This window comes from Lytechinus pictus, chromosome 11, assembly GCF_037042905.1.
Source record: "Lytechinus pictus isolate F3 Inbred chromosome 11, Lp3.0, whole genome shotgun sequence".
NCBI classification, from domain to species: Eukaryota; Metazoa; Echinodermata; class Echinoidea; order Temnopleuroida; family Toxopneustidae; genus Lytechinus; species Lytechinus pictus.
Window position 1 is genome coordinate 26,277,709 of NC_087255.1, and position 19,426 is coordinate 26,297,134.

Genomic DNA, 19,426 nt, shown 5'->3' on the forward strand with positions numbered 1-19,426 from the left:
TACTGACAAGAAATGAAGGTCATTGCACACAAACTTGCATTGTGATATTCTACTAGTAGAGTATTTACATGTATATGAAAAGGTATGTTTGGAATAATAGAAATATGGAGATCATTTCACATTTCTTGGCCCATTATTTACATTGTTTAGCAATAGGTGTAGACTTTTAATCAATCACAAAACAGTTGATTGTACGGTTCATACAGGGATCTGATATGAAATTATAAATACCCTGATGCAAAACATCTGTACATATACAATATCTCTATACACAAACAGGTGCATTTATAAAGTATGCAAACATATAGAATACTGCCTTCATAAATTTTATGTGGTTGAAATGGATATATGCTGGCAGTGTTTGAATGTCCTCTGGAAAGTATTCCAGTACCATCAACAGGTGTTGGGAATGTGACCTGATTTATTTTTCAAGGCAAACTCATTGCCATTGAAGGTAGCCAGGGCAAATGCCTGAAACAATCTCTCCATTATATTTGATTGGATGCATTTGCAGCTCCACAATTTTGAAAAAGAGGGGGCGCAAATAGCAAGTTTGAAGATAGAGGGGGCGCATATGACAATTTTCTTCCCTATATCAGTATGGACGTTCAGTGGGCAGGTCTCAAAATATAGAGGGAGTCTACACCCATGTGTCCCCGCCTGGATCCGCCACTCATTTTCTTCTTTTGTTTAAAATTGAAATTCAATTCAATTCAATTCAATTCATTTTATTGTCATGTATAAAAAACACAAAAATTGTCCTCGGACTCCTTTCTTAACAAAAAGTGCATTAAAAAAAAAAAAAATGCATAGTAAAAAATAAAAAAGTCTGATGATGCAATTTATAATGGTGTGAATTTGTATTCATTTTGAAATTGATTCTGATTTTGTATATTTCCTGTATGATTGCATTGATATTGATCTCTGCCTTTGTTTACACACAGGGTGTACATGCAGTGTGGGCACCAGATGTATCCAATGCTACATGTGTTGCTGTCAATCACAAATTCAGGCTAATTGTTTTTGGATTAGCAAAGTGAGTATGATGTGGAAACGTCTTTAAATGTCATTGTGGATGTCATTATTGTATTTTTTCCAAATCTTTCTTCATTTTTTTCTATTTTATCTTTTTCCTTCCTTCCTTCTTTCTTTCAATCAATAATAATAATAATGGTATATTTACCTAGGGTAGCCACTTCGGTTCCGAAAACCGTTCTCCCAGCGGGCCCTGCTATTATTACCCGGCCAAGCTAGGCTACCTATTCAGGTGCACACAGCTTTTTGTGGAATTACTTCCTGCCGGTACCCATTTACTTCACCTGGGTCGAGTGCAGCGCACTGTGGATGAATTCCTTTCTTTCTTTCTTTCTTCCTCTCCCTCATTTCTCTTCTCTCTTTCCTTCTGTCTCTCACTTTCTCTCTTTCCCTTTTCCATGATTTTCTGATTCTTTCCTTTGTTTCTCCAAATCTTATTTCATTCTACTTTCTATTCAAATGGCAGATGAAAATCTGTCATTTGTCTGTTCCATTGTTTGTTTATATATTGAAAGAATAATACTTTGTCATATCATTTCCTCATTCAGTTTCAGGAGAGCGTTTCATGAGAGTCTTTTCAGTGATATTCACTGACTAATTTGCTCTCAGCCAATCAGATGCTAGGATTTACATAGCTTATAACAGTTTTCAGTGAAAATCACTTACACTCACTTTAATATGAAATACTCCCTAGATTACTTTGTATAAGAGGAGCAGGAAATGAAAAGTAGGATATATGAGAAGTCTGGAGAAACATTGCTGTTGTTGATTAATATACATATGTACATTTCTGAAATTATTCATTTTGCAGTGAAAAATAAATACATGTACAAATAATCTGAAATGAATGCTAAACCACAGACCATAAAACTCAAATTTCATAATGGTTATTCGCTCAGATACTTGTTGAAATTTGAAATCTCACAAAATTTCACACAATGCAAAGCTTGATTTATTTAGCATACTAAGTATTTAAAGAGTGGACTTCATTGTTTGAACTACACTTTGACCCATTTATAAGGATCGTTGTGTGATAAATAAAACCGATCTGATCCTGAGATTCTTTATGAAGCATATTATCAGTGATTTTCAGTTTTCACAGACCAATTTATTCTGGGCCAATCATATTGTGCAAGGATTTACTGTAAGTAGCTTAAAGTTGTCGTTAAAAACAACGAATTGTTTCATTAAACACTCCCTCGTTGAATGACACTCTATAAATGTCTTTCAAAATACTAGTTATGATAACAGTTCAAAGCTTCGATAAAGGGTCAATATTGTGAATTATACTGGAGTATTGTCTAACATTCCAATTGATAAATGTGTGGTGGTCACTGAATATATTCAACCACCATTCTCTCTTTAAAAAAATCACATTTTTATGTATCAATTATATAGCACCCTCTTTCTGTAACAATTTTATGTATTTCATACTGGCCCTTTGAGCACTTTCAAAGGCAAAACAATATATTTGAAGGCTATTATTCGTGTTATCTTTATATGCAGTGGTCAGGGAATAGTGTTTGCTGTAGATGAAATCACAGGGGCATTGCTTGTTTCTCACAGACTGACACTTTCAACCAGTGATTTTCCAGGTGAGCAAAGATAACAATGTTGTGACTGCTTTCACAAATATTTGTAAAAGACATTTTTTTCCCCTCTTGATTTAAGTATAAGTTTATTCAATATTCCAGACAGATAATTTGAATTTGAATTTGAAAAAGTATTTATTAAACACATGGCAGCCCAAAGCTGAATTGATGGAATTTACATCATATAATACATTACAACAATAATGCCAATGTGTTACATTTTTTTCTTTAAAAAATGCTCAAGTTCAAGAAGCACGCCTTATGACGGCTGCACAGGAACTGAAAATGACCTCCCTTGTGCTTGCCAGGGATCGATGTCTCGACTGCAAAATTGCTATCCATGTAAGATTGCAAAATTGTAGGAGTGTGAAATCAAGAATTGAAATATAACATACAACCTTTTAAATCTTGAATGTTAAAAGTGAAATTAAATGTGTTTAAATATGTTTACCTCTGTAATTCTCCTTATTTTTAATATTCTATGACCTATTTCCAGAGGGATGCCAGGCAGCTGGGGCTGTGACGTCGTTACGCTGGACACCAGAGGGCAGTGCATTGATCCTATCGTGGCTGAAGGGCGGCTTCTCCCTATGGAGCACCTTTGGAGCTTTACTTATGTGTACCTTGGGAGGTGATTTTTGGTAGGTTTGAGATATTGGTTGAAGAGGGGAGCATTTCACAAAGCAAATAGTATGTGCTTTTCTCTGACAACTGTCATGAGACATTGAAATGGTTTTATCTGATTGGCTAAGAATATATTAATCAGTTAAAATCACAGAGAAGATGCTTCATGAAACGTTTCCCGGGTTCTATGTTATGAAATCTTGGCCAATGTTTTGAATGCTGCACTTATGAGTACCGGAGTGATGACGTTAGGAACCAGGCTAATAATACATTGACTTCAATGAGGCTAATTATGTATTCATGAGGTCATATCTCAGGCCCCCATGAACCAATTCGCACCAAATTTTGGTAGTGGAGGTATTTCATCATGCTCTACCTAACAAAATATGGTATCAAAAATGCTGAAATGCAAAATGTGAAAATTTATGACAACACTCTTCGGTACTCTTTATCTATACAGCGAGTTCATGAGAGAAAGGAAAAGGAAAAAAATAATAGTCTTTTCAACATAATATGGATTGATAGTGCTGAAATTGACTACTATTGTTGGACTATGAAAGTGGTTTAGAAGTTAGGAATGTCATTCATAGTTCTCAAAAGAAGAGTTCTGTGAAAAACTGTAATTTGTTTATCTATTGAATTGCATTTATTGGTGGTTAGAGCAAGTCATTACAAATGTTTTTTTGATCAGCTTTGTCTGTTAGAAGGAGACAGTGTATTATATCATAGCAAGCTGCATCATGGAGCAACAACTGAAATAAAAAATCTGGGAGTTTTTCATGACACAATTATCAGTGATTTTCCCTGACTATTGTGATAAGCTACTGGAAATCCTGCTCCCTGATTGGCTGAGAGCAAGTTAGTATTGTGAAAATCACTGACAAAGCTTCTCATGAAATACCAACCAGAATACAAAGACAAGAGGGAGTAGGGAGATGGGCAGGAGGAGGCACTGCCAGCAGATAATCCCCCTTGTTCCTAATCCCTATTGTGTGAGGCAGGCAAACGAGTTCTTTTTGTCAACATTGGCCTCAGTGTGGGCATTTTCTCTTTAAATAGATTTACTTCTTTTTCACAATTGATAATTGGATAGTGTCTGCTACACTGTGTGTACGTTATGAAGCATGCTTCTGCACCATTTAATTCAGGAAGCCTATTTTTTTTTTTGAAAGGGGGAGCGTAGGGGGTGTGTTGCTGCTTGGAGTAGTTGATGTGTAATGGTTCTGAGGACTTTCTGATACTGTGAATCTGAATTGTATGTGCTGAGCTTATGTTTAAGCTGAGTAAACTTCCCCCTTGTTGGACAACATCATGGGAATTTCTGTCAGCAAATATGACACATCAGCTTGTTCATTGTATTTTATTTTGAATCCAATATACTTTACAATGGTAACACAATCATAACATAATCCTTACATGTAGGTATTTTGAGAAGTTTATAATTAGACAGAGGCAATATGTTGCAGATATTGTGTCACCAAACCCCCTCCCCATAATTTCCTTCTTCATGTGGTGAGATGCCCAAGAGTTGATTTTTACTCTTGAGAGTAACACTTGAGATAAACAGATCAATGACGCCATTCAAATGGTTTGAGTGTGTATATATATATATATATATATATATCTTGTTCTGGGCCCTGTTACACAAAGCTTAGTGATTGATCATAGGACTGTTTTTTACAATTGATAATGCACAATATTCAATGCAATCAATCATAGACATCAGCAGCGTGATCAATTACTGAGCTTTGTGCCACAGGGCACTGTTGTATTCAAGTACCTTCTGGACTGAGATGACAGATGTGGTCTGTGATAGGTTTACTTTTCCTGCCAGTCTGTTTATTCTGCTCTCTGTTTGTTGGTATAAGTCAGTATTGGAGGACAGAATAATATGACAGATCTGACCCAGCCATGGTGTTACTGACAGATATTAATGACAAACAATTGGATGTGTTAAAATCAGTATTACTTCGGGATGTGTTCAAGTTTTCTTGTTTGTTTAATTTATATAAGTCCTTTTGAATAATTAATTTGGTGATTGATACATCTATGTGAGGGGTATTACACACTATTTCATTACATATTTCCACTTTATGTTTTCTAGTCCTGATCCTTCCAGATCAAAGATACTGAGGATACAGTCAATGGTAAGAGAATATCATGCTTCTTATGAATATTCAAATCAAAATTCTTTCTTCATATCTTCCTTCTTTGTTAAGAAATGCAATCAATATTTACAATGAAAGTAATTGACGTGCATATTTATCATAAATTAACAGTTGCAAACAATTGTACTATCGATTTTGTCATTAATATAATAGGTTTTTTTTCTCATTATTTTATTACAAATTGTGTTTTGAGTCCTATTATTCCTGAAATATTTTTCACTTATTGTTTTTGATTAATTTCATTAAAACTTTATAGTACATTCATGCACATATGTGTTGGTACATGTATATCTTGATACTGCTTTTAATAGGCCTTGAGTATTTGTGTTTAGTACTTTTGAAGAGAAATGATGTTTCTGTAACAACATGATCATGTAGTAAATTGAGGTGGTTGCAATTCTTTTCTTCAAAATTAGGAAAAACACAAACAACATCAAAAAGAGTTCAAAATGAGGCAAATTGTGGGTATTGTCAGTCTAATGGGGGGGGGGGGGGGGAGAGACTGTTGCAATTTATTAAGAATAACTATGTTTGTTGTATCTTGAGGTAGTATTGTCCAAATAAAAAAAGGAAACTTTGTGGTATTTTGAACCAATAACAATTTATTTATATGAAGAACACTACAAGTAAACAAACTGAAAATTGCTTTTGAAAATAAATTTGGTTGATACCACTTAACAATGTTTCTTCTTTGCTGTTTCCAATCCACACACAATGTCCATATGAAATATCTCTGATCTCCATGTAGGAATGGGGACCAGAAGGCTACAATCTTTGGGCCACCAAGAAATCATTAGGTGATACACAGTCACATGACGAGTCACCTGATACCAAAGGAAACCTCATCCAACTCTCCTTTGTGAAGAGTGCTCTTGCAATGAACCCATGCATGGTGAGTAATGATTGTTTTCACAAATGTAATTAATCACCTGATTAAAAATTATAATGTGTGTTTCATGCAATGTGCCCAAGTTGTGTGATTAGATGATAAATAGTTATATGACAAGTCACCTGATACTAAAAGATGCCTTAATTTACTAATTTGTGAAGAGTGTTCCTGCCTTGAACCAATACATAGTGAGAAGCATCTCTCACAATTAGTCATCTTGAGAGTGTTTAATGAATCATCATGTCTGTGATTTTCACAGCCTCATTTGTTCTGAACCGATCTAACAGTAATCTATGAAAATTACAGACTATCTTTGTTTCATGAAATTCTCCCCTGCTAAAATGCTATAATGTATCAAACTTTATGCAATGGGCAATAGTCTTGTGATTGTTTTTAGACAGATGAACATTTAAATATCACTGTCTCCTCAGATACCAGTGTTTCAAAGTTATAAACAGACCCCTGATTGAATCAGTTGAGTGTATTTGGGTGATATGATAATACAACCAGAAAACCTGAAAAAATTTTAATATTTGACAATCATTATTTTAAAGTTAAACAATATTCATCAATCTTAAATTGGTTGATCAGGGCCCTGTCTTACAAAGAGTTGCGATTGATCCACTCAATCGTAACTATGGAAAGCCAGCAAAGTCAGCATATAAAATGCATGTTTGTTCATTAAAAAATCCAGATATGATGTATATTCATAAATTCTTTTTTTTTTTGACAATTTGGTGTGTTCTCCTTTGTTTGCAAGGATATTTTGCAAATTTTCTGTAGAAAAAATTATGACACTGATGGATTTACATAGAGTTATGATTGATTGGATCAATCGTAACTCTTTGACGGGGTCCTGGGCCCCATAACATAAAGCTTAGTGATTGATCCAGTGTATGATTTCTACAATTGATTGCGTTGATTATACATGTAGTGTATGATCAATTGTAAAAAAAAAAAATCAGCCGCATGATCTATTGCTAATCTTTATGTTACAGGGGCTCAAATGATTTAGATATTTATAATCCTCTATAATCAAGTTTTGGGGATCAAAAGTAGTATTTTGGATGTTACAAAAGCCATACATTTATCAATATGTTCATGGGGTATGAGAGCAATAGTTATTTCTTGGCATTTGTTTCCTTTTGCAATGACAGGCTAATTGTGAGCATCTTCTACTTCAAGGTGAAAGGCATATCTATCTTAGCTGTGAGGGGACAGTGGTGAAGGCCAGGAGTCAACCAGACCTCACTGCTGACTTGCCTCACCCACCTAATGTCAACGGTACAGGTAAGTTCAATGCATTGGTCATTTACATTGGCACTCATTATGATTTACAGTTTCTGTTTCTGTTTATGGTATCTCCCGTAGGAACTCGGCAGGACAGCATTTTGCCGGTAAAATCCAAGCTGGTATATAACCAATTACCTAGGAAATATTTTACATCTAGGTTAATCAGTCATAGTGGCTGATGTTATAGATGACAGATATCACACTCTCGGGCCTTTTTATCAAAGTGGAGACAATGGCAGAGTTGGGATTTGAACTCACAACCTTGCAATTATGAGTCCAATGCTGTAACCACTGGACCACCCGACCCACTATACAAGTATACCATGGTGCTCGAGGATCTGGCCAAAACTATTGGCATCGAAGGAACATCAGTATTTAATAGTTAAATAGTACCTTTCTCCCGAGGGCTGGATAATGATACTATTGATGTTCCTGAGTGTTTTAGCTTGTTCTGGGAATGGGCCATTGCATATTTGTGGAATATATATTCCACCTGTATCATTCCCCATCACATGAAATAAGAAATAATAGAGGTAAAATTTCTCAATATTTCTCAATTCAATTTAAATTCATTTTCTTGTCCGTGGTGTTGAATCACATTTGTATTACATCCACTTTGCATAAGACATGTATATAACATACACACTTATACAGAGTGGCATAGTGACAAACGAGTTTCCCTGTATATGTTTTGTTTTTCTTGTTTAGCAAAACATATGTGAAAGGAATCATTATATTGTATATGTTCATGATATGAATGGTTTGTTTTATAACTCTCCTTTGCAGCCACAGGGAACGCAGCATGCAGTAGTAACATCCTTTCTGGTAACAAACAATGGCATTGTATTCAGATACCTCAGAATTACCTTGACGGCAATTGGCCTATTAGGGTAAGTCATTTATGTTGGGGTATTTATTAAAGCTGGGGATTGTTTCATGAAAATGTTGGTCAATGATCTTCACTGACTGATGTTACAAGCTACTGTAAATACTTGCCTCTGATTGGCTGAGAGCAAAGTAGTGAAGGAAGATTACTGACAAAACTCTTCATGAAACGCTCCCATGTTCTTGAAAATACCCGTATGCATAGTTTACCAGTAAATGGAATAATAAAGATGCCTGAAGTGTTTCCTGATGTTCAAAAAGAGTATGTTATATGTTTCAGATACTTCCCCCCTCAAATAAGAATAAAAACATCAACGTATGTATATTTCAACAACAGCTTCATTCCACTCAAAATAATGTACAAATTCATTTGGCTAGCCATTTGCCATAATAAGCCAATCATATGTTGACAAAAAGCTTTATAAAATTGTGTTGTTTCTGGAAATGTAACCAATTAAGTAGAGGCCTATCTTAAATTTACCAATATATGTACAAGAGACTCGTTGCCATCCTACTCCAAGAACTTCTGACATACTATTTTCTTAACCAGTTGAAGGCAAGAATACTGGAAGACACTGTTATTGAAAGAGGGATAGCATTCCAAGGGGTTAGGTTTGTGATTGGGATTTAAGTTTGCCTTTATATAGTGATGTTTCATCTGAGCAATTGTCAATGGAATCAAATATGCTTATTTACTTCATTACTTGCTCAATATACTTGCAGCATGCCAGTGTCGACAGAACAGGTCACTACATCGCAGTAGCGGGTCGGTATGGTCTAGCGCACTGCTCTCCGTCCGGCAAGAGGTGGAAGATCTTTGGTAACATTACCCAGGAGCGAGACATGTCTGTGACAGGTGGGTTGTGCTGGTGGAAAGACTTCATCATCGCTGCCTGCTTCAACCATTATGAGAGTAGAGAGGAGGTGAGTTTCTGGAGAACATTTCATCAAATATTTTGTCTGGCAAGTTGTCAGATCCGACAACTTTCCTTGAAAGCCATTGGCTGAAAAGCACTCTTTCTATGGTAACCATCAGATAAAATGTCCCCCAGGTATATTTCAGAGTGATAAATTCATGAAATATATGATCAGTATAATAATATCCTGAAAGGGGACTCACAAGAAAAATATGGTCGTTAATTGAATATGTAAGTGAAGGTACTGTATAAGCTGTAATTTTCGCGGATTGCCGATCGGCCGCGAATTTAACAACACGCGAAAATATTGACACACTTCTTAGTCAGTGCCAATGTCCCCAACAGCAAAGCTTTGCCATTGAAAACATACTGTGTAGTGAGAAAATGGAGATATGCACCTCTATATGTACAAAAAATAAGGCTTAGAAAGTACAGTTAGTGATTCAAAAAGTTAGCTAGAATTTCACTTTGTTTAATTTCTCAAACAAAATCATAGCCTAAAGTATTTTCTAAAATTATTTTATCAATATCTATACACTCACTGTAATATTAAAATGTATTTTCCATGAAATAATTTGATATTATTGTCATCTGATTGACTCTATACACACGTATTGGCAGCTATTTGCATACTCATTAATATTCATAAGTCACATGACCAGAGCTTTTACAAGTGAAGATTCTGTTCACAAAATTCCACATTTTTGCACTTTTACCAACTTTTTGAAAAATGAATAGAACAAAACACAATTCTAAAGATTGCTTAACCCTATAAATTACAGATCAAACTGTGGCATGATGAATTTTCAGATCTAAAGGTAAAAAAATTGAAATTTAAGCCACCTTTTTCCACAGTTTGTAACTGTTTTTACAGGGACATATTTATGTACAAAACACACATCAGCATGGATGCCTTAAAGAGTAGAGATTTGCACGTGATTTGCACTAGTTTTACTTCTTTTAAATGCTGTGGAAATGTTTTCTACATCTTCCGATAGCAAATTTAACAAAATGTCGGGACCCCTGCGATTCGTGAAAAATTCTGTACGCGAAAATAACAGCTTCTACAGTATTTGCAATGTAGTATTTCTCTCATATTTTCTTTGTTATTAATACAAAGAGTGCCAGCCATTTCATTTAATGGCACGAATCGGCCAGGTTTCTTTGGAATATTGTCATTCACTTCGAGCCTTATATCCCTTCTGTATATCTATCCACTTTAACACACATGTAGTCATATGCCACAAACTTAAGAAATTATGACTTATAAGTGAGTTTAAGATTCTAATAGAAAGATCTATGGGAGGAGTAATTGCAAAGAATTTGTTGACACCTGGGGGGTGTTTCGCTAAGAGTAGTTGCGTGCGGTAAAAAAGGCATGACCACATTGGGCAGAACATGCCAACAGGATGTGCACTACTGCGTATTTACCAATAAGATTGCATGTTTCATATCTTGTACGCGTCAACATTTAAGTGCAACTCTAAGTCATACATGTACTTAAATCTTTGTGAAACACCCCCTGGAGGTGTCTTTCACTGTGTACTTAAATTTGACTATTTGATTTTTTATGAATTACTTTTATAAATGTTAATGTGTGACCCCTTTTAGAAATATTCTAAACCATCAAACCTACATTTTGTACTAGTATTATATTGTATTGTGTTTGTGCTAATTGTTTCTTCAGATCCGGGTATATCCGCGTGCAAGCAATCTTGACAATGCCTTTGCCTTCATCGTCAAGGTTCCCTTTCAAGTACTGCTAATGAATGTCTTCAAAGACCTTCTCATAGTCTTCTGTGCTGACTATCATATATCACTCTTTAGCTGCGAGAGGAAAGACGGTCCGCCAAGTAAGTTATCTCTTTACGAAAGGTGACAATTTACACAACACACTATACAAGGGCAGTACCATGGGTCAGGGGGGGGGGGCGGGGTAATTGGCCCCTTTTATTTTGAAGTAGTGAAAAAAGTACAAAAAAAGAGAAGAAATGGGGGAAAGTGAGAAAGAAAAGGGGCAAAAGAAGTCAGAAAAGTATTGAGAGATCAGAGCCATGTAACTCTGTAATGCTGCTATAATTCATTCATTAAGAAAAAGAATATGTCACCTCTAAGTCGTCTTGGCCCAAGTTTAGCTGGACTTCAGAATAAGGACCAGTACGGAAACAACATTTTGAAATCTTTGGCTTCCCATAATTTTAGCACAGTCTTTTATACATTGTGTGCTACATGTATATAACAACAAAGTCAATATTTGAGTGAGAGACTTGATTGAAATTGTTTTTATTTTTTTTATTCATCCTTTTTTTGCCTCAGGTCCTACAGCAACTCTTACCAGGATACAGGATCTTTCGCTTGCAAACTTTGTTCCTCATCCGTCCTCTCTCATCTCACTCACCCTTACATCACTCAGGTCTGAATCAGGTATGTTCTTGACCTTATCTTAGAAAGAGTTGTGATCGATCCGATCAATCACATCTATGGACGGCCAGCAACGTCAACATCTATTAAGCATGTTTGTTCAAAATAATTTCTAACTATGATGTATTTTCATGCATTCATTGTTGCATTCATTGTTTTCTTGAAAATTCACTTTGTTTCTCTTTATTTACAAAGGACATTGTGCAAATTTCCTGTAGAAAAAATTATGACACTGGTGGATTTCCATAGACTTACGATTGATTGGATCAATTGTAACTCTTTGTAAGACGGGGCCCTGGTCCTCTTAACACAAATCCAAGCCATTGATTGTTGGGCTAAGTTTTATTTGGTCATGCACAATAATCAGTGGAAACCATGGAAGGCAGCCCCATGATTATTTGCAAAGCTTTATGTTACAGGGTCCCCTTATCCCAAAGCCAAGCCTTTAATTGTACCTAGGCTTCATTTTCATGATTGATTGCACTGAGTGTTATGTGCAATCAATTGCCCTTGTTAGAAAGAATAGGATTTTCATTCTACTTTTTTTTTTTTGGGGGGGGGGGTAGTTTTACTGCACTCTCTCATGTGAAATGGAATATCTTTTCTAATTGGAGCAAAATTATCCCAATTTTTTAATCAGAAATGTTGGGAGGCCAATGGCCTGTATAAGGTAAACCATGCTGTTTGTACTAAAAAGAAGTTTGGTAGACGTTTAGTAGAATTGAATGAAATTGTGAAGCATTAACTGCATGATGATTTTCTTGTAAGTACCATTAGTTTGATCATAAATCAAATCGTTTCTCAGCTATCATGCATCTATTGCCAAGTATCGAAGGGTTGTATAGTTTTCTTCTTAATAGTCATTATTGACTGATAATTTTGATAACTTGCATGCTTTATTTTGAATTTTTCTTTGTTTTCAGTGTCTCCCAAGTCATTCAATCAGAGCAGCGAGGCCGAAAGTCTCATCATCAATGTCGCTGGTCGTGTATTGATGCTTCAGAGAGATCGTACCAAAGCGCCCTCGCCCAACAACGATTACCATGATCGAAGGAAAACCAAAGATGCCGAGGTATGGAACATTGTGACAGACCAAGGGGGCCATTTCATGAATGTATTTTTAACTTGTCCATGACTGGAATATGTTCCCGTGTGGTAATTCAGCTACATAGGAATATATCACTTAGCACAAGAACAGGCAACCAGTCATGTATAAATTATATGAAACTTAAGAATAACTTTTAGGAAGTCATACTATATTTATGCCTCCGCCAGAATCAGTCAGTTGCTGGTGTCATTAATATGTCCGGATCCTCTTTTGACTTCTTTGAATACAATTGGTACTCAAGTTTGTAACCGTGATACAATGTGGAGCCAGGAGAATGTGTCCTGAGCTCCCTCCTTGGTTCAAATAAACTATTGAGATCATCATTTGTTTTTTATTCACAGATCCCTTTTGTAGCGCCCATCATTCTTGCCTCATCTGTAGAAAGTATGTGGACCACGTCCCGGTCTAGCGCCAGTAAACCTCATCTCATGGAATCACTCTGGCTGGGGTGTGGAGCCGCAGGAATGAAGGTACAGTACATAAGCAGAAATATTTATGTTTTCATATTTGTTTATTCTGCTAGTCCAACATCGAAAAGATATGATTGCGATGGTGATGAATATATTTATCTGATTGCTTAAAAAAATGAATGCTTGTAAGTTAGGTAGTAAAGATAAATACATTCGCAAAGGGCAGAAGGGCAAGTGAGAATTGAACCCGGGTCACTGAATGGCAAGACTAGCATTTGTATGCTGTAAACAATCCCTTTAATTTGTTCATTCAGTATTCATAAGTATGGTGAATAAGTAGAATGATTAGAAATCATTGGAATATCTGCATGCAATGATATTGGCTTTTACAACCTTTACATGATGAGGAAACCAGGAGGTAAGATAGTTTCCTTTCTCAAATACATTTTTCACATCCTAATAAAGTAAGGAAAATAGAGAGTAGAAGAAAAAGAAAGAGTGAAGGAGGAAGAGAATCGGAATTAGCCGATGAAATTAGACTTGAAAAGAGAGTTGTAAGAAAGTGCTGTTACAATATTCTTGTTTTTTTTTGTTTTTATTTAGGTGTGGTTACCTCTGTTTCCAGACCGATCAGAGAAGTTACATCATAGCTTTCTGTCCAAACGTATTATGCTGCCATTCAAGTTAAGAATATATCCACTTGGTAAGAATATACCTTCAAATACAGTGCATTAGTGTTTCAAAGAATAAATTTCTATAGGTACCCATTTACCTCGCCTAGATCAATTGTGGCAAATGTGGATCAATGATCTGGAAATGTGATGCTAATTCTGCCTTTTACATGTCAGAATTTCATAATTGATTACCAGTGATCACCAAAGTAATGGTAATGTGGTACATCCACATTACCATACATGTGGTACAATGTGTACAATGTGTACATTGTACATTGTACATCTAATGATCTAATAATCGCTTGGCTGTTTAAACATTGTTTCTCAAAAATAAATATTAGGACACATTTGAAAACCTTGATTTCAGAGTTATGACAAGAGTATTTTGCCTAGAAAGTAATTTACTTGGAACAAATTTTCTACTGGAATTAAGGAGACTGTTTCCAGACATTATGAGGTTGTCACCATTAATTTCCAAAATACAGCTTTTTCTGAGCAGCCTTCAAAATTTTTGAGATAAAATGTTTTAATGGCCCTGCAGGGACAATTCAATCTCAACATTCATCAGAATTGTATGCTTAAGACTGTAAGGTTCTGCAACCAAATTATGAATTTCATTGTTTAATCTTAGCCTTTTGGTATTTTCATTCTGTTTCCTCTTTAGCTGTCTTATTTGAGGATGCAGTCGTCCTTGGGGCAGCCAATGACTTGCTGTCATTTGAACCCATGACTCCTAGTATAGAACGGACTCGTCGATGCCCAAGCTTGCCATTCACAACATTAGAAAGAACTGTAAGTGTAACATAACCTTAGACTGAATTAAATGACCGCTTTCAAAAGAAATTCTATATTTTCAGAAATACGTTTTCTCTAACATTAGATGGAGCTCAGTCATTCTTTTCATTGAGGAATTCAGCTGTGAGAAGATGTATATGTGTGTTTCATCTGTAAGTTTAGTTGCAAAGTTTGGTTTTCAATCTAAGCTTATCACCAGCGTTTTTTATTGAATGGTCAAAGTCAAGTTTTAGATACGTTTGCAACAGTGTCCTTTTTATGAATGAACTGTAAAATATATATGCACCAATTGATCCAGAATTGCTATATTTGTAAACAATTAGGGGCCTTTTTTGGATGACATTGGAATAAGTTCTTCTTCCAAGAGACCTAGATTGATAGACAGATTTAGAATGTAGAAGGAGTTAATATCAAGTTACATCATGCAATATTGTGATTAAAATAATTACTCCTGTATTCTTCATCTCTCTGTTTTGTTGCAGACACAAATCTATCTTCATCATTTATTAAGGCAGTTGCTGAGAAGAAAGTAAGTTTTCATCTAATATCTTTCACTTAAAAAAATAAAATGATGTGTATACATGCAGGAACTTTTAATACACAGAGCCCATATATCGGTGAAAGACAAAGCCTTGTTAAATGTTACAGAATTACTGCATATACAATACAAAAGAATCAACATTAAGTGACATTAGTAATTTTGTAACAAGAAATAACGAGGTAAATGTGATACAGTTTGACTGAAATCATTGGAATACTTTTTTTTTACTTGAACCCATATGCTGTATTGAACTGTCATATTTGTTTTTCCAGCCTTGGGATGCACGCCCTTCAGATAGCCCGTAGTTGTATGTCTCTACCATATTTCTCTCATGTCCTGGAACTCATGCTCCATGAAGTCTTAGAAGAAGAAGCGACTGCTTCAGAACCAATACCAGGTATGCTATTAGTGTCTAAAGTCATTGGGTTGTTGGCTTAACAATGAGAGCACCGTGACAGCTCATTGCTTGAATATTTGCCAAGGAATGGAGATATGTATACACTATTTGGTACTCTCTGAACCAGTTAACCTAACCAGAACCACTTCATAAACCTTTTTAATTTTGGGGGTAAGGAAAGATACCTAAATTCTTTGAACTGGGTTAATAGGAGTTTGGGAATTTCACAATCACTTTCCATTTTAAGTTTCGGGAAGTAGGTCCTAATCGTCTTTTTTTTTTTAATTAGCAAATTTGTGCTCTAGCTCTGCATACATGACAATCAGATCAGCTGTGTAACTGTAAATCAATGAATAATTTAGGTCAGTTTGAATAAAAATTGATTGATGAGTCATACAAAATTGCAGTTTTCTGCTTCAGAAAGTTTGATGATCCATGTGTATGACTCTGTTTAAATTGTTAGGTTATTCATGAATTCCGAAATTTGATACATTGGAAACATGGTAAGATTTGATATAAGATATGAAATATTTTCAGGAGAGATTAATGTACTAAGTATAGATTAAGGGCATGGAATAATTATACTTCCGTGGTTAAAAACTCTGTTAAATAATTTTGTGTATTTTTTTTTCTCCTCTCAATCAGATGCCTTATTACCAAGAGTAGTAGCCTTCATCCAGGAGTTTCCTCAATATTTAGAGACAGTAGTTCATTGTGCAAGGAAGACAGAGATAGCGCTGTGGCCCTACCTCTTCGCTTCAGTTGGCAATCCCCAAGACTTGTTTGAGGTTAGTTTTGACACCATTAGATATATTTTTGAGTGAAAAGAATTATGCTGCAGCCATCCACTCAATCTGGATGACCTTGTTATGGCAAGCCTGTTGATATATTGCGGATCGCTTCAACAAACTGTGTTGTTACATGTGACTTTGTGAACAACTTTGATACCAAATTCTGAAATAATATGGATGATGATAAAATTAACTAGTGCAACTCTTTTAGGGCACAAAAAAGGGAAAAAAGGACGAGAGGGGAAACACATTTTTTCGTTAAGGTTTGAATAAAGTATTACTGCTCTTCAAATGATTTCATTTACAATATTGCCCAAAGTATCTTTATGTTACAGGCTGTGATATGTCCAATACAAACACCAATAGGTTCCTTCAACCATTGGGGTAATAGACAGGATTGATTGTGATGTAAGTCATTGGTCATTCTGTACTTTAGCTGCAGTTTGATATAAGAGTGCAATGAACTTGAATGATCAATGAACAATGAAAAAGTGACTGCAACATACAATGAAAGTACATTGAACTTGATATTGTTTACAGGAATGTTTGAAGACTGGTAACCTACAGACAGCAGCATCGTATCTCATCATTCTTCAAAACCTAGAGACTGTCAAAGCAAGCAGACATGTAAGTACATGCAGTATAGTTTTTTTTTTTTTTGGGGGGGGGGAGTTGCACCACTGAAATGGCATATTAGCTTTTGATTTTTTTTTTAGGATATGAAGTATTGTGGCAAAAGTATGTACAGTTTATCTTTATCTTCTTGCTGAAACAAAACCACTATAATTTTGAAAATCAATTCCTCCAACTTATTTAAAACAGATTCATAACAATTAGCATTCTCCATTAAAAAGTATGTTTGTACACAGACACACAAATTTATGCAAAATGTAAGGGGAGTGTAAATATTATGAATTGTTTGATCAGCTCATGACCTTACACCTATTTTTACCAATCTGTTTACAGAAATAAGAATTAATATTATTGCATATTGTGACATGGGTTGATTGTAAATAGTCAAATAAGATTTAAGCAGAGTTATAGAAGATCATTTGCCAGTAGTTTTTGTCCCCAAATCCAATTTAGCATGCATCTGTTCTTGAAATGTTCAAAAGTTATGTTGTTATTTTCCTTCATTTCATCCAGCATGCAACAATGCTTCTAGATGCAGCCCTAGAGCACAGTGAATGGTCACTGTGTCGCGATCTTCTCAGGTTCCTCCGTTCCATCGGATCAGGGGATCTCGATTCGCCCAGGCCCCCGCCCCCTCTTGCCAATCACCACATGTTTCCCCTGGGTGTGGGGAGGGGAACGCCAGCAGGCGTGACCAAGCCCAGGGGGAGACATGCTAGCCATAACACAAAGTCTGGTGGCTCTGTGGACAGGCAGACTGACCAGAATACAACAGAGAAAAGGTAAGGCATCATGACAATAATATTTTCTTTTTGTAAAATATTTATTTAACAGTGGGGAAGTTCTTTGAATGAGTAAGATTTTACCACTTCAGGTTTGGACAATAAAATAGTTGACCGATAACAAGGAGTAGTAGACATGGGATACATTTTTTCTAATGTGTTTGTCCTAATGTGTTGCATGTAACAAACTCATTTTATTCTTTTCTCACCCAGGAATTCTGTGCTTTCAAGGCAGAACAGTGTCCCCGACCCCAGCATAGACGAGTACTACATTGATACCATACTAGCAAGACACGCTAGGAAGCTGCTGGCAGCTTACAGATTGAAAGAGTTAGGGATCATGACGGGCTACCTAGATTTCAAACTTACATCATGGCTTGTTAGGGAAAGGTAAATTGGTTAGCTATCAGAAGAGTAACTTTGAAAAGTCTGAAGGGAAATGATTGTAATTTGATGTAGGAGAGCATGTAATGAACTTCTTTTGTTAAGATTTTGTTTCTAGTTTAGTAATAATTTTTGTTTATTAAGTGTAATAAACCCCTGTTCATTCATGCCTTGCAATACTGCCAGTATTCCACATAAGTAAAATAGTTCTTTGCAATGGTGTTCGTTTATCAAACCTTAGGATGTTAAAGAATTAATTTTTGACTTTTGCTTTTTATAGTCTGATATTTTCTTCCAATAACATGCCAAAAGTTAATTTTTTTAAAGTTTAGTGAAGCATCTAACTCAGTCTGCACTTGACATGCTTGCCTGCACAAGGGTTTCTACTGAGATAAATTAGATTTATAGATTCAGATTCAGATTCAGATTCAGATATTTTTATTGTCCAATTGCAATCAAGTACAAATGGAAATTCAATTTGTTCGCACAAAATAATTTAGAATATTACATGATACACACAGAAGATTACACGATACATATATTAAACATTATACAAATCAACAAGAAAAGATAAGAGAAAGTAAGATAAAGGCAGTGGGGTAACATAATTTCAAGTATGGCTATTAAATGCACGAATTGAAACTGGAACAAAAGAATTTACGAAGCGTGAGGTTCTGCCGGGAAGGGATCTCAGACGTTTGCCTGACCTCATCAAATTATAATATTTATGAAGGGCATGGTTCTCATTGGTCAGGATCTCTTTGCCTTTTTCAAGGACTCTTCCTTCATTCTCGTCTACAAAGCACCCTTTTTCTTTTGTTATTTTAGAGGCTTGCTTTTCAACTCTTTCTAGTTTCTGTATGTCCTCTTTCCTACTTGCATGTATCCAAACAATTGAATTAAAAAGAAGTGCACTTTCCACCATTGCTTTATAAAAGACCTGCAATATCCTCTCTTGAACATGCGCGGTCCTAAGCTTTCGAAGGAAAAACATTCTACTTCGAGCTTTTGAAAGTGTGATCTTGGCTTGGGATATCCAGTTAAGTTTAGTGTCAATGGTTGTCCCTAGATACTTAAAACTATCTAC

General features: G+C 35.6%; 1 protein-coding gene across 2 annotated transcripts in view; it reads left to right on the plus strand.

Annotated features, from left to right (window-relative positions):
• LOC129272047 (guanine nucleotide exchange factor subunit RIC1-like) overlaps positions 1-19,426 on the plus strand; it is a 63,682-nt gene that overhangs the window by 34,937 nt on the left and 9,319 nt on the right. For both annotated transcript variants that reach the window (XM_064106228.1, XM_064106229.1), the window contains exons 8-27: positions 945-1,036; positions 2,542-2,630; positions 3,124-3,268; positions 5,356-5,398; positions 6,168-6,311; positions 7,466-7,598; positions 8,388-8,491; positions 9,210-9,410; positions 11,091-11,256; positions 11,720-11,827; positions 12,748-12,896; positions 13,274-13,402; positions 13,946-14,045; positions 14,681-14,808; positions 15,294-15,340; positions 15,625-15,749; positions 16,395-16,537; positions 17,081-17,167; positions 17,687-17,955; positions 18,169-18,345. In XM_064106228.1, the coding sequence (XP_063962298.1) occupies positions 945-1,036; positions 2,542-2,630; positions 3,124-3,268; positions 5,356-5,398; positions 6,168-6,311; positions 7,466-7,598; positions 8,388-8,491; positions 9,210-9,410; positions 11,091-11,256; positions 11,720-11,827; positions 12,748-12,896; positions 13,274-13,402; positions 13,946-14,045; positions 14,681-14,808; positions 15,294-15,340; positions 15,625-15,749; positions 16,395-16,537; positions 17,081-17,167; positions 17,687-17,955; positions 18,169-18,345 (2,579 nt within the window). The remainder of the gene's footprint in view (positions 1-944; positions 1,037-2,541; positions 2,631-3,123; positions 3,269-5,355; positions 5,399-6,167; positions 6,312-7,465; positions 7,599-8,387; positions 8,492-9,209; positions 9,411-11,090; positions 11,257-11,719; positions 11,828-12,747; positions 12,897-13,273; positions 13,403-13,945; positions 14,046-14,680; positions 14,809-15,293; positions 15,341-15,624; positions 15,750-16,394; positions 16,538-17,080; positions 17,168-17,686; positions 17,956-18,168; positions 18,346-19,426) is intronic.